The sequence below is a fragment of the Acanthochromis polyacanthus genome, chromosome 11 (genome assembly GCF_021347895.1).
Source record: "Acanthochromis polyacanthus isolate Apoly-LR-REF ecotype Palm Island chromosome 11, KAUST_Apoly_ChrSc, whole genome shotgun sequence".
Classification (NCBI taxonomy): domain Eukaryota; kingdom Metazoa; phylum Chordata; class Actinopteri; family Pomacentridae; genus Acanthochromis; species Acanthochromis polyacanthus.
This window is the reverse complement of record NC_067123.1, coordinates 24,930,232-24,946,024: the sequence shown is the minus strand read 5'-3', so window position 1 is coordinate 24,946,024 and position 15,793 is coordinate 24,930,232. Positions and strand designations below refer to the sequence as shown.

Here is a 15,793-nt window from a genome sequence, read left to right as displayed (position 1 = left end):
ATGCAACAGTATGTCCCGCCTCTGACAGGTTTGTTTTTAGCCAATCGCGGGATCTTCACAACGAGCGGAGCCAATTGGTAGATTAAACTCTTACCAAAACCCGTAGGTAAAAAAGCACAAACATCTTTACCATCCAGAAATGCGCAAAGCGCCTCTCGTTCTTCCTTCAAACAAGCGATAGGAGATTCAGCTAAAATTGACTTAATAGCAGCATCTACACGATCGTTGTCCTCCGTTGCCATGTTTGTTTTGATCTACTGGCGCTTGGTGTCGTCTTCACACCCGGATATCCCGCCCCACACACGAATACTGCTGCGTGATTGGCCCCAACCAACTTGGTGCTGTACGAAAAGTGAAGGCAGGAGTGGAGCAAGATGGTTTCTTGAGAGATTTGTGAACTCACAAATATCGCGAGAAATCAACTTGCTGGCAAGGTTAGAGAACCAGGTGTTCCCCCCCAAACTGTCAAGCAGATCCTGGATTCGTGGCAATGGGTGACGATCTGGAATTGTTTTTTTCGATTCAGCCCTCGAAAGTCCACACACAGACGAAGACTCTGGTCCTTTCTCCTGACACACACCACTGGAGAAGAATATGAAGACACAGATTTGCGGATCCAACCTCTATCCAAGAGATTCTGCACTTACTGTTTCACCTCCTTGTAGAGAGGTCTGGGTATGGAATTGTAGCACTTTTGAACAGGGTTGTCATCCACAACATTGATCTTGAGCAGTAAGTTTGGTATACAGCCTATGTCTCCTTCCTCCCTGGCGAACACATCAGACTCCTCGAAAAGCATCTGGCGCACCACCTCCTGCTGTTCGGGATCAAGATGCTCTAGACTGACAGGAGGGTGCCATTTTTCTTGTGCGTGTGAGTTTGCTGAGCCGTTTGTGCTTTCACTGGTGTTGCCTACTGAATTAACCTGTGCAGTGCACCGATGGGTGCCTTCAGTTGACTTTGCTGACTGCTGGGGTGATGAACTAAAAGTTACTGGCCTGCTGTCAAGAATTTCTTCTATATGGCCCAAGACTAGTTTTGGTGGCAGGAAAATGTCACGCTTGGTGGAGTTGCTGACTGGTATCTTTACAGTTTTGAAAGCACCAATAGGCACATCAATCAATGAAGGAAACAGCTCCAGCCCCTCAGGTAGGACAGTCTTTAGGTCAGGTTCAAATAACATTGTTCCTCCCTTTGGCCATGTTCGGATATGACACTTGATCTCACATATTTGGCCGCTTGGAACTGTAAGACCTCTCTTTCCTACTCTGATGGTGGTATTGGCAGGTTTTTCTTGGGCTGGAGTCTCACTTATGACGGCAACCATGATTTCAGCAGTATCTCTGTGGAGCTTTAACGCTTCTGCCAATAGGTCACTCAGACTAACACTTCCTGGCTGCTCAAGACTCTCAAGGATAATTTCCTCAATTACACTGAACCCCAGCAATAGTCCACTAACACAGCTCTGACTCACTAACATGGGCACATTAATAGCAACTTGGCCATGTTCTGCACTTTTGATTTCCACTAATATTTCAGTCCATCCTTCAAAGGGAACATCAGTCCCATTAGCTGCTGTGATTCTGAGTGGATCGTCTTGCAGAAGATCTTGAAGTGGCCAGATTTCAGCATTTGTTAAGTTTTTTTTCTAACCAGGATTTTTCTAGGATAGTAACTTGTGCTCCACTATCAAGTAGCATGTCAGTTTTCACACCATTAAGATAACAGGAGAGCTTGCATTTTTTTCCAACTAGTTTTGCTATACGATTTCCTCTTGTTGTTCTGTGCTTTAATGGTGGTTGGGCTTTGACTGAAGTTGTGTGATTTTGGTTGGTCTCTGTGACATGGGACTCTGGCTCTTGGTCAGTCACTGGTGGTGCCTCCCCAGTGACCTCATCTCGTTTCCCATGAGCTTAGTCTTTGACAGGCAGCCAACAGCTCTATGTCCCTCTTTACAACACTTAAAACAATGGTGACAGCTTGCAGTGCCCTGGGCTGCACATTGCTTGCATCGTGGCCCCCTAGTGGCAGAGTTGGATGGTTGCACTGTATTTGCTGAGTTAACCTGTGCTGACTCTGGAACACTTCCCACAGGGGTGAGGGCCTTCTCTAGAGCCTTAGCCAAGGCGGCAAAATTGGCTGTTAGTTCATTTATAGCTGTGCGGTTTGCCTGTACTTCTGCTTGGGTTTGAAGAACACTGGCTTCAGTGGCGGTTTTTTGCACAAGCCAACTAGGGCGGCAAACTCAAGGGGGCGGCATGATGAAGGGGAAAAAAAATCATTAAATACAATTCCCTTCATAAGCACGCAGCTGAGTAAGCATCCATTCACACTCTGATGGTGTTACGTTACATAACAAATGGCACCCTCTTTAGGTCAAGACTCAGAGGGGCGCCCTCTGCTAACAAATGGACAGTGGAATATATCAAATCAGGAAAGGCGAGAGGGGTGCGAGTTTACCATAGACTGTATATATAGTGGACGTAGCATCTGGTTCCAGAATTGAAGCCAACCAGGAAGTGTCAAAAACTTGCAATATCACGCTGTCCGCTAGGGTTGGCTCCAAAAAGCTTTTGCTCCATAGACCCCAATTCATTTTTGGAAAAAATAAAATTTGATAGACTGATTTTCTACAGCTCAGGATTTTTTTCCCGTTAGTTTTCATGGTCAAAATGAGAGATCAGGTGGCCGATCTTAAAATAAATCAATGCTGAATTTTAAATAAATCGTTAAAGTTGGCAGAGCCAGGGGGCGTGGCTATACTTGATAGACAGCAACAGAAGCCTCTGCGGTAAAATGTGGTCGGGATAAGAGAGTCCTCAGCCAATCCTGCCCCTAGTTGCTCTCCGGTCCAGTCTGTTTGATGACGCTTTTTACGTCACTGGCTCCAAAAAATCCAAAACGGCAACCAGGAAGTAGCAAAATCCGGGCTTCATTTTCTCGGCGTTGAAACCAACGGGTGACGTCACGGTGAGTTTACGCCTGGAGTTTACAGGTGACTGGGTGCGACAGACTGATGCAAGTTAATTGGTGGCTGTACTAATTCAAAGCCTTAGTAAGAGCCCACTTAGTAGCTACATATCAGACTACTTCGATAAAGCTTTTTTCACACATTCCACCTAACAAAAAGAAAAAAAGCTATTCTCACACATACACCTTGTTTCCAATTACAGACAATAAGATGTTTGTTATTTGGTACAGTCCGCCTCCTGACTGATGCGATGCGATGCTGCTGCAAAACAGTCGATCCGTGTCATCGAAAGATGCTAATGTGTAGTTTGTTCTCGCAAAATGAAAAGGTCAAAACCCTCAGGGGCCCAGTTCAGAAAAAAGAAAAGAGAAGAACAAGAGAAGCGTGAGAAGGGTAAAGGTATGGTATATTGAGAACACTGTCATTATGCAAATTGCTTTAAAAAAAAAAGTTTTCAAGCACAATTCACCGAGTGTAAGTGAATGGTTTGAAACATTGCAAAGTGTAGGAAATAAGTTTGGAGTCCTTTCCAACTTCCAGTCTCTCTCTGATGAAGATCTCACTGCACAGTGTCAGGCACTTGGTTCCACATGGCAGCACAAAGGACAATCTGATCTGGATGCTGATGAGCTTGTAAAAGAGCTAAAACATTTACCTACCCTTCCAAAGAAGCCAATGCAACAATTTGAACTGCTTTCTTTCCTATTTGATTCTGACTTGGTTGAACTTTATCCAAATCTGTGGACAGCTCTAAGGATTTCTCTCACATTACCAGTTACTGTGGCAGAAGCAGAAAGGAGTTTTTCTAAGCTTAAGCTTATCAAAACCTACCTACGCTCAACCATGTCACAAGATTGTTCTTTTCACTTTAAAAGCTTTTTTCTATTATTTTGAGGGGAGGGGTGTGTGTGTGTGTGTGTGGGGGGGGGTGTCAGCAACGTACTTGCCTAGGGAGTCAATAAGGCTAGAAGCGCCACTGACTGGCTTGGACTTCTACTGAAGGCTGGACTACACGTCTGTCTGCTTGCTGAGTGGCATTAACTGCAAATGTTTTAGCCTTGTTTGTTTGACCAAGGCGTGCCTGTCTCGCGACCTCTTCACTAACTGATTTGGTAATGATTTCAAGTATAAAATCATCAGTGACACTTGTGTTGGTCATAACAGGTTTAAGGTCTCTCCTAACATATGCATATTTCTCACTTATTCCCTGATACAGTGAATGAAGGAATACACCACTGACAAGTTTGCTATCATACTGAAACTCTGAACTACCTTGCTGAGAAGCAAACAGTATTCGTTGTTTTAGCCCCATGAGTCGGTACATGAACTGTTGTGGGGTTTCTGTTTCCTGTTGTTTAGCATTGCTAAGCTCCTGGAATAACTCTGCACTACTTTTGTCACGTAAGTGTGCTCTCAGAAAACGTTTGAGCTCTGCTACAGTTAACCCCTCTGTTGTCATAAGCATGTCTTTGAATGTACCAGGCTTGATTATTTTTAAGACAATACGAATAACTTCTGCCTCAATGAAATTCTCAGACAGCCCTTCATCAATCTGTCTACACAGTGATGTATAACTAACATCAGAGTCTGAGTCAGAAATTTGTCCACTGTATATTTTTGAACTCTCTTCGAGGTAGTAAAGCAGCAACATATGTCAACTTTACCACATCAGTCACCTGACTTGTTACAGACGATGATCTGTCCGGCTTTGCAAGAACCACTGGAGGTACCTCAAGCGACGCAGCTTCTGCTGGTAACTCACACTGCTCCTCTGAAGCTGATGCAGGTTGTTGCAGTTCAGTGATCAGGTCATTGAAGATTAGCAGGCGGCTCATGCCACGGTCTTCCAGACTCACCAACGCATCACTTCTCATAAAGTCCACAATGAAGTCGTAGAGTTCCACCTCTGTTGCATCATCCCCTGGAATATCTTCCTGTACCTCATCCTTGATAGACGCTACCAGCTTGTAGAGCAGATCTGTCCTGGTGGCGTTAATCAACTGATGGAGTTTCCTCTGGATCTCCCTCCACAGTTCTTGAAGCGCAGTCATCTCTCCACCTCAGAAGTCAGCGTAGCACGTTGGCCTGGGATCTTCACATCAGGTTCAGTTACAGATGATCAGCTACCACAAGTAAAGGTGCTGATCCCGGACGAGCCCCCAGAAATGTAACCCCCCTGGCCCGGCAGGTGTCAGGTGGGTGTGTTTATAAATCCAGTAGCTGAATGCCTGAATGCATAAACAAAGAGACAACACATTTTAGCTGTCGTTCAGCTCGGCTGCAGGATTTATTCTGCTTTCTTTAACAAGCAAATAATGACACAAAATGTTCTATTAATTGTGCAAAGTACACCAACTGTATAGACAGTACCTCTAATTTCACATCATAAACAACTGTGGGCTTAACAAAACAAATGTACCAAATTTCTCCATGCAAACTTGTCTCTGTCCCTTACATGGCTTTTACATCACACCAAATTACACATGAAACCATATATAAACTAACAGTGTCAAACTTAACTAGTTCTGTGTTAGCAACTTACTAGCAACAGGTCCGCTAGCCTAGCATCGTCGCACACGGCAAAACAGCTGTATCTCAAGAAATAACTTCAACAAAACTCTAAACATTGCACCTTATATCCACGAAGTCACAACACAATGTGCCCTTATTCTGGGGTACATGCATGTGGTTTTGAGGAATATAAACCCACCTGAATGCATAAACAAAGAGACACCACGTTTTAGGTGTCGTTCAGCTCGGCTGCAGGATTTATTCTGCAGCAAGTGTCTCAATGTGGTTTTATGCTCCTCTCTGGCACTATGCGCCATCTAGTGACCTGTTTGAAAATTGCTTTGACACAGAAACCAGAAATACACCATGAAATTCAGTCTTTTAACATACTTAAACACAATGAAATAGTTTTAAAAAATTTTTTATATATGGGGTATCTGTTTTTAAACACATTTTTAACATAACTTATTTTCAGCAATTAGCTGTACCAGTCTCAGTGACTTTTTAACCTTCTCATATGACATTTAACTTTTTAACTGTATTTCAATTCATCTCTGAAATAAACATTTTTAACCCTTTACACATGTTCCAGGTGAGTAATTTTGATTGTGGCCAAATGTTTTTTTAAAATGTCTTTTATGATTATCTTTATAACAGTCCTTTTTAATGTCAGTATTGGAAACCACGGGATATCATTCTCTCTCCTGGCCCCCGAAAATGTCCAATAACCTGAAATGATGATGGTATTCTTTTTGCAGATGTCAGAAGCCGGCTTTCCAAAGTAGCCATGGCTGTTGTCAAAAAACCAAGAGCAAACAGTAAGTGTAGAGTACAGTTGAGAGATTTTCAGATGGCATGGCTAAAATGTAATTCAGACATGTCATTTCATTTTGTACCGGTGGCACCAGTGTGAGCTTAAGAAGTGGGACACCTGCAAATAGGTTTTTATTTGCTCTGCTGATGATGGGGAAATCTAATTAAAATCTGAAATTTACTTTGTTTTACACTGAACGGGCCTTCAAACTTGAAGACAAAGCACTTCACAAGTTAATAATGTATTGTTTGACGGGGGTAACAGGTGACTTGTTAAGTAAGATGAATATGTTCTTTTTACACTCCCCCAACAGAGACTCCTAGCCGTCAGGGTAAAAGAAGAGCACCACCCTCTAAAGCTGTCCGGACTCCACAAGGTATAGATTGACTGTTGAAGTGATCTATATTTAACCGGGTGAGTTACTGTAGTTTCGGAGGGGCCATGAACGCACCGCTCCGTCTCACCCCTGGCCCCACGCTATTTAATCAACAGATTGACACATTGCTTCGAAGCATTTGACACAACCAGAAGAGTGACATCTGCTGGTCCTGTGTCAGAACTGCATCCAAGTGGAAAAAAATGAAGAAGCCTCAGGACTGCTTTTCTCACACTGCTTTGTACTTGCAATAAATGTTTTAAAACGTTATATATGTATGTTTGTGTGCATATATGTATAGTGTGTTTCTATGAATGAATGTGTGTTGTGTATGAGTGAATCTATGCGTATGTATCTGTGTGTTATTTAATGTATGAAATGCAACTAGATATATCTAAACTAAATTCTAACTCAATGTATACTCTCCCAAACTTCTCTCAAAATGACAAATGGCAAATGCACTAGCATAATCTCCTCCTCTTAAAAACACACAATTTGAGGAGTGAATCAGACCCCTATGCCTTTTAAGACCTGGATAGATTGAAATGTCCAACGCCTTCCAAAGTTCGCGCGAAGCACCGCGACACGCGATGTGACGTAACGAGGCCTCGTTCTCGATAGTCACGTGATTGTGGGCGTGCTGAAGCAGGGATCGAAATACCGTCTCGGAACACTTTTGCTTCAAAAGCTCGGCATTGTGTCCAGCAAACTGGCTCGAGCGTAACATCACTAGTTTCTGGATTGATTTGCCTTTTCCAATGGTTTAGTGGAGAAAGAGGGCTACTCCAGTGTGTTGCTCAGAACTCCTAGTGTGAGCTGGTGGTGTGGAGCCGAGTTCTGTCTGTGCTAAGGTAAATCTGTTATATTGATGCACTAACCGTAGTTTTATAAGTGATTGGCTGATTCTCACAACTGCTATTTTGGGTTTTTAAGCTGGCCGCTGCTGTTCAATAAGCTCTCTCTCTCACTCTTTCTTATTCTCTTGAAAATTTCATTAAGCTTCTAATTGGCTCTCTTCTTAAATTAGAGTTTTGTCATTTTAGAGATTTAAATAAAAAGTTGTTTTTACTTGATTTTCCCCTACCCTTTAGATTGTTAGCCCTTTATATGTCTGTAGTGTTTTTTTTTTTTTTTGGTTGAGTTGATTGATGGGATTGCTTTCATGGGTTTAGTGGTTTAGTATTTTGTAGTAACAACATCTACCTCAGTCAGAACGTTAAAAGCCCTTTACCATTTGCCATTTTGTACAGCAGTTGCACTTTAGACTCACATCACTTTAGACTCCTGGTGAGCAAACTGCTTCAGCTGTCTCAGGTGTGAAGGCTGTCCTTCTCCAGACTGCATGTTTCAGCTCCTTCCACAGATGTTCAGTAGAATTCAGGGTTCATTGGAGGCCACTTCAGAACAGTTCAGTGTGTTGTTCTTAGCCATTCTTCAGTGTGTAACTGTGTGTTTCAGGTCAGTGTGTGTCTCCACTTTGTATGCTTCCCTTGACCAGATTTTTCTTTGTATAAAGTTGACTTTAGCACAATACATCATCCAGCAATGTATTGCACTTAGTAATTTTTTGATATTTTGCTCATTGAATAATTATTATTTCACAGAGCACTGATATCCTGCTGTTTATGTTCAGTTGTATTGGGATGGTTACTAAAACTGACTTGATATGGCACAGCCCCACCGACTGACTGACTGAGAAATGCCGTATTCACAACTTTGTAAGCAGAAATTTTCTGAAAGTTTTGAGTTCCCGAGTTGTGAGGAATTAGCTGACATCAGAAATGGAGGAAGTCATGGAAATTCATTTTTCAGAGAATGATCAGAGCAGCTCTGTCAGGTAGTCTGCTACATCATTCACTTAATCTTGAGACTAGAAAGAGTTCCTGCCATGTGGAAGACTTCTTGTGTGGTCCCAGTCCCATGTACCTCATGCCCCAAGGAGCCCCACCATTTTAGACCCATGGCCCTAACCTCTCACCTGATGAAGGCATTGGAGAAGATCGTCCTGAACCATCTTCATCCTTTGGTGTATCCCCTGCAGTTTGCGTACCAGTCTGGCACTGGGACGGATGACACTGTCATCCACCTGCTGCAGAGATCCCTGTCTCACCTGGAGGACACTGGTAACACTGAGGTTCACGTTCTTCAACTTCTTCAATACAATTCAGTCCTCACTGTTTAGGGTGAAGATCACCTTAAGCTGGCTGCATGGACCATGGACTACCTCACAGACAGACCCCAGTATGTGAGGCTACAGGACTGTGTGTCTGATGGTGATATGCAGTACAGGAACCCCTCAGGGTACAGTACTCTCACCTTTCTTCTTCACTCTCTACACATCAGACTTCCGCTACTCCACAGACAGTTGTCATGTCAAGAAGTTCTCCGATGACACTGCCATCATAGTGTGCATGTCAGGGGGAACGACTGTGAATACAGGAAGGTCATCATTGACGTTGTCGACTGTTATGAGCAGAACCACCTTCAAACGAATGCCAGCAAGGCAAAGGAGAAGGTGATGGATTTCCACAGGAAACCCTCACACACTCCACTGAACATCTAGGGACTTGACACTGAGAGAGTGAGGACCTATAAGTACCTGAGTGTTCACCTAAATAACAAACTAGACTGGACAGATAACACTGACTCTCTTTACAAGAAAGGTCGGTGTTGTTTATCCCTGCTGAGGAGGCTCGTATCATTTGGTGTGAGCAGGCCACTGCTGAGGACTTTCTACGACACTGTGGTGGCATCAGTGGTCTCCCATGCAGTGGTGTGCTGGGAGGGGGGTGCTCTGAGCAGGATAAGAACAGACTTAACAGACTGATTTAAAAAAAAAAAAAAAAAAGACTGCACAGTCGATGGCTGCTCCCTGGACTCCATTGAGGTGGTGGGAGAGAGGAGGGCTGTGGTCAAACTGTCCACTGTCATAGGAAACTCCTCCCACCCTCTGCATCAGACTGTGAACTCCTTAAGCAGCAGCTTCAGCAACAGACTGTTACACCTAAGTGTAAGAAGGAGCGTTTCCGCAGGTCCTTTAGATCAACATCAGTCAGACTTTACAATGCCATATTATAAAATTCACTGGTCTACCTCTGTTTACTGCTGCACTTTTTCATCACATACGCATTCCACCTACTTATGTGCAATAACTGGTACAACCTCATCATCTTGTATGTAGTCTCCTTGAAAAATACAAAACATCATCTTTACATAGTGTTCTCTGCAATATCTTCTTCTTTCTATTGTAATGAACTGGGATTAATAAGCAGTCAAATTGAAATTCTCTTTTTTATTGCTTTTGTTCACAACACAATAAGAATCATTTGCATTTAAAAATCACCATTAAATGATGGTAGAAAATTGCTCTTCATAGCAGAAGCAAAGTGTAATTTGTAAAAAAAAATTGTGCAATGCAAGGAGTGGTTACATAACGAATCACAACAGAAACAGTTAGTGTGTCCACTGAGGAGGATTTGGATCTCAGACAGTTTTCAGCACTTCCTTGTCAATGAGACTAAACCAGTAAGGAGGCCAGGAGGCTTTGATGCTGGATCTGTCCTTCAGAGAGTTGTAGTATTTTGCCAGTGCAGGGTAACGTTCAGTACTTAATCTACAGTAAACAAAACAAAAGGAGAAAACTGGCTGTGACACTTTACATTGTGCAATTGTAACTGTTCATTATTCCATCCTGACAAGCAGCTAAAAGTCATTTTTGGTTCTTTAACCTACTTACCCACAATAGAATAGATAAGCCACGTCTGGAAAAACAAGCACATCAGCCAGTGTGAATTCTTTCCCAGCCAAGCAACAGTCCTAGAAGAGAGAACACAAGAGTTTGTTTTTTTTAAAGTTAGCATTAATAATTAAATATTTCATATCTATTATAGGTGAAAGTGTTTTTAAAGATGTAGTTTGACATAGGGGAAGCATCATATTTCATCCTTGTGATATTGACAGAATAACAATTAAAATAACACAAACTGTTTGTGGTTTTTCAGAGGTTTGTGGTCCTAACAGACAGACACTGTACACAATAAAGAAATGACCCAGCAGTCTACGGATTTTTTAAACTGTAATAATTAAAAGAAACAACAACAAGCTGTAGGTCGTGGTCCGGCTTTTTCTTACCTGGAATAAGCCCAACATATCAATGTGCTTGTTTTACTCTCAGCTGTTGTTACTGAGCATTTTTATTAAAATGCTGAGCTGTTACTCAAGCATTAAATCATTCACCTCTATCCTACTAAAACTCTCCCAGATCATCTCGTATCATTATTACAGTTGGAGCAGCACTTACACATGTGGACAAAATTGTTGGTACCCCTCAGTTAAAGAAGGAAAAACCCACAATTCTCACTGAAATCACTTGAAACTCACAAAAGTAACAATAAATAAAAATTGATTGAAAATTAAATAATCAAAATCAGCCATCACTTTTGAATTGTTGATTAACATAATTATTTTAAAAAACAAACTAATGAAATAGGGCTGGACAAAAATGATGGTACCCATAACTTAATATTTTGTTGCACAACCTTTTGAGGCAATCACTGCAATTAAACGATTTCTGTATTTGTCAATGAGCGTTCTGCAGCTGTCAACAGGTATTTTGGCCCACTCCTCATGAGCAAACAGCTCCAGTTGTCTCAGGTTTGATGGGTGTCTTCTCCAAATGGCATGTTTCAGCTCCTTCCACATATGTTCAATGGGATTCAGATCTGGGCTCATAGAAGGCCACTTTAGAATAGTCCAACGCTTTTCTCTCAGCCATTCTTGGGTGTTTTTGGCTGTGTGTTTTGGATCGTTGTCCTGTTGGAAGACCCATGACCTGCGACTGAGACCAAGCTTTCTGACACTAGGCAGCACATTTCTCTCCAGAATGCCTTGATAGTCTTCAGATTTCATCTTACCTTGCACACTTTCAAGACACCCTGTGCCAGATGCAGCAAAGCAGCCCCAAAACATTACTGAGCCTCCTCCATGTTTCACCGTAGGGACAGTGTTCTTTTCTTCGTATGCTTGGTTTTTCAGTCTATGAACATAGAGTTGATGTGCCTTACCAAAAAGCTCCAGTTTGGTCTCATCTGTCCAAAGGACATTCTCCCAGAAGCTTTGTGGCTTGTCAACATGCATTTTTGCAAATTCCAGTCTCGCTTTTTTATGAGTTTTTTTCAGCAGTGGTGTCCTCCTTGGTCGTCTCCCATGAAGTCCACTTTGGCTCAAACAACGACGAATGGTGCGATCTGACACTGATGTACCTTGGCCTTGGAGTTCACCTTTAATTTCTTTGGAGGTTGCTCTGGGCTCTTTGGATACAATTCCAACGATCCGTCTCTTCAATTTGTCATCAATTTTCCTCTTGCGGCCACGTCCAGGGAGGTTGGCTACTGTCCCGTGGGTCTTGAACTTCTGAATAATATGAGCCACTGTTGTCACAGGAACTTCAAGCTGTTTAGAGATGGTCTTATAGCCTTTACCTTTAAGATGTTTGTCTATCATTTTTTTTCGGATGTCCTGGGACAATTCTCTCCTTCGCTTTCTGTTGTCCATGTTCAGTGTGGTACACACCTTTTCACCAAACAGCAGGGTGACTACTTGTCTCCCTTTAAATAGGCAGACTGACTGATTATGAGTTTGGAAACACCTGTGATGTCAATTAAATGACACACCTGAGTTAATCATGTCACTCTGGTCAAATAGTTTTCAATCTTTTATAGAGGTACCATCATTTTTGTCCAGGCCTGTTTCATTAGTTTGTTTTTTTAAATAATTATGTTAATCAACAATTCAAAAGTAATGGCTGTTTTTGATTATTTAATTTTCAATCAATTTTTATTTATTGTTACTTTTGTGAGTTTCAAGTGATTTCAGTGAGAATTGTGGGTTTTTCCTTCTTTAACCGAGGGGTACCAACAATTTTGTCCACGTGTGTATATGAACATTTAATATGACTGAGAAAAACAACAACTGCTGCATTGTAACATTATATTACAGCCTCTTGCTTGTGAATGTCTTCCTAAGTAACACTCTGTAGTGTGTGGTGTGAGTGTTAAAGCGTTTACCGTTTTATTCAGGTATCCCTCCCACAGCTTGAGCTCAGCTCTCAAAGCCTCCCTGTTTCTCTGAATAGCAGAGTCGTGTCTCTCCCCTTCTGGGACCAAGTAGTTGTAGTAGATAACATCCGCTGAAAAATGTCAAAAAAATATTTAGTTGTAACAACCAGTTTCTCAGATATGAGGGCTATGAGGCCAATCAAAGAAATCTGTGCACATGTTGCATAACATGGACTTCCACATTGTGTTTGGGCCTTAGCTTCTTTTTACCAGCAGTGGCTGGGGTCAGTCAGGACATCATTATATAACATCGGCTTCACACTGAGGACAGTAAAAACGGTTCAAATAACAGTCTGAAATGCTGCATTTATCTATTGTAATGAACTGGGATTCCAGCTGTGTTAGTTTAGCACCCCTCCTCAAGAAATAAAGAACACGGTCTCGTGATTTTAGTTTTACGTGTGAACTAATCTGAGCATGTGATCCTTTGTGGGATTAACATGTGACCCTTCAACATCACTACCTGTTGTGATCGTTTAGATTCAGATATAATGTACATAGATTTAATGCATTATGTCGTGAATTCATTAAGTCAGGGCATGACTCATTAGTGCATATCATGTGTTTTGAACACCTTAGGTCTCATAGGGAGAGATGAATGATGTTAAACTGCCTCTGAGGAAGCTGGCATGAAGTCTCAGTGGTTTAAAGGCAGCAGAGTTGGTTTATGATGTTGCTAAGTGCACTGAAGTCTCAAAAGGGGAATGGCAAACAACCAATAAGTCCTATAGCTATTACTGAGCTTTAGTGGCCTGGATAGTCTGTAAACACTCACTAAATACAATTACATGTAATTTGGAGAAACTTGCACAGTTTGTCCCATTTTTTATTAAGATGAAGGATTTTTAGGGCGAGCATGAAAATCCTGCCTCACAAAACAAGAATGACATCGTCAATTATGCCTATCAGTGTGAACATACTCATTTTCTGGTCGAGTGTTACAGCCTCAAACATGCGCTGGTACATCACTGCTTGTACATCGGAAGAGTCGGGGATCAGTTTGGTTCCCTGGGACTTGTACTGGTTCTGTTGATGGGAACATAAAAAAGAGGACGTATTATTAAGAACAGCATGGAACTTCAGTTTCTTTTCCTCTGCGGTGTAGGATGCTTGTTTGTCTGTAAAGCAGCACAGCCCTCTTACTTATTAACTCCTTGGCTGCATGAAATATTAACTAGATCCCAGTTCAAGACCTCGGCCAAGTTCTCACCTCCAGGAAAAAGCAGGCAGCGTAGGACTCATTCAGGATATGTTTCCCACATTTGAAGGAAGGAAGCTTGAAGACAAACGGGGAATTCAAAAATTAAAATAACTACTTTAAGATCAAGTGTGTATAACATAAATTCAGATAAAAAATACAGACTGAAGTTGTGACAGGATTTGACTGGTTTCTAGGTAAACGGCTAGTATGACTTCAACCCACCTGACCTCTGGGGTTTATGTCCAGGACTTCCTGAGATTTTTGCTCCATTTTCTCAAAGGAGAGCAGTTTTTGGTTGTAGCCCTGCAGCTGCTTCTCCTCCAGCATGATCTGGACCCTCCAACAGGGAGTAGAGCCGGCGCCCCACAGCAGAGTCATGTCCTTGGCCATGGTTTCAGAGTGAAGGACAACAGCTGACAGACAATAGAAGACGTTATAGCTGGTAAACAAAGTGAGGAGTGGAGGTGATATGCACAGAAGGCTGGTTTTATACCATGCTCCTGCCTACCACATCTGGATTGGTGGAATTTAGTCCCATCCCATTTTTGTGCCATCACCAACGATCTGTGAGTCAAGGGGGAAAAAAGGAGCAGATTGTTGCCGTAGGTGAGAATTTCTTTGTGTCTGTTCTTGAACTATGGGCAATGTACAGTTGAGCAGCTGCCAGTATCAACAGAGCGGTGAAGTAGTATAAACTGTGTTTGGAAATAATCAATAGTTCAGTCATGTTTTCAACACAGTTTAGAATCAAAAGATAACTTGTTGAATGAAAGAAGGCTGCAGAAATCTCACGAAAAACACATGGTTCTGCTCACGGCTTGACTGTAAAATAACACACTCAGCTGCTGTCCAGTAATATTTCATGTTTCTTAGAAGTTCAACAGAAGATCTGAGTCAAAAATGCTATCTTCAAGACATTGATCAATCAGTGTGCATCAGAGGAAATCCTCCTCCTGATACTGTTCTCTTCATTCCATTTTCTTACCACTGATGATAAATTCATATGTGTCTTCATCAGTATGCAGTCTGTCTCATATGACAGCTTCTGAGTGAGTTTTCATTTTGCTCGACTGGCATGTACAGATGTTTTGTTCGAAAAGCAGATGCAGCTCATGTTGGTTCATAAAACTGGTTCTGCTCTACATGTATCAGTCAATCCAGTCAATCAAACATTTCATGTGGTGCCCTGTCCACCCTTTCTCAATTTCAACCTTATCCTTTGTTGTAAGTTGTATATTTGTTCAAGTGTATTTTTGATTCATGTTTACAATGTACACATTATAAACGACAGCAACTACTCACTGCACCACCCTGTATAAATAAAGGCTGAACTAATGAATGCAGAGAAGAAAAGGCAGTTCTTTAAAAAATTGTAAATGTGGCCATATTTCTAGACCATGGGGCTGTTTTATTAAGGTCTAGTACTTTTGGAGGAAAGTCATTTTTAGATTTCTTTCCCACTATTTGTCTCATGTTTTGGAACATCCAAAAATGATCTGGTAGAAGGGTTTTATACATGTGATCATCTGCATGCTGCACTAATTCAACATCTTTGTTATTCATAGTGAGACCTGCAGCTGCAGATAAAGTTGTGCCAGTAATGAACTAGATAAACAGAAACTATAGCCTTGCCGCGCTAGACCCATGTTCTGAAGACGCAAGGGTCTAGGACCGCTTGACAGGGAGGGAGGCGGGCTAAAAGGTTGTCTTTCAAATCACTCTGCAGCAATTGGGTAGGTATACAACCAATCAATGCAACGAATAGGCTGACGTCGTTCCTAGAGCGCCGGCGGATTGTGGCTAA

General features: G+C 41.9%; 1 protein-coding gene across 1 annotated transcript; it reads right to left on the bottom strand.

The window, feature by feature from the left end:
• Positions 1-9,949: 9,949 nt before the first annotated feature.
• Positions 9,950-14,553, bottom strand: LOC110972856 (glutathione S-transferase A-like). The gene is made up of 7 exons (XM_051955679.1): positions 14,483-14,553; positions 14,212-14,402; positions 13,999-14,064; positions 13,709-13,814; positions 12,738-12,859; positions 10,409-10,488; positions 9,950-10,285 (listed from the first exon to the last, which is right to left on the bottom strand). Exons 1-7 carry the CDS (start codon positions 14,541-14,543, stop codon positions 10,156-10,158), a joined length of 756 nt encoding a protein of 251 aa, XP_051811639.1. The 5' UTR covers positions 14,544-14,553; the 3' UTR covers positions 9,950-10,155.
• Between the last annotated feature and the right edge of the window lie 1,240 nt (positions 14,554-15,793).

Coding starts and splice junctions, on each gene's coding strand:
- LOC110972856 (XM_051955679.1), bottom strand. CDS start 14,543: ATGGCACAAAAATGGGATGGGACTAAATTCCACCAATCCAGATGTGGT. Junction 13,815..13,998: donor CTGCCTGCTTTTTCCTGGAG/GTGAGAACTTGG, acceptor TCCCATCAACAG/AACCAGTACAAGTCCCAGGG. Junction 10,286..10,408: donor GCTTATCTATTCTATTGTGG/GTAAGTAGGTTA, acceptor TGTTTACTGTAG/ATTAAGTACTGAACGTTACC.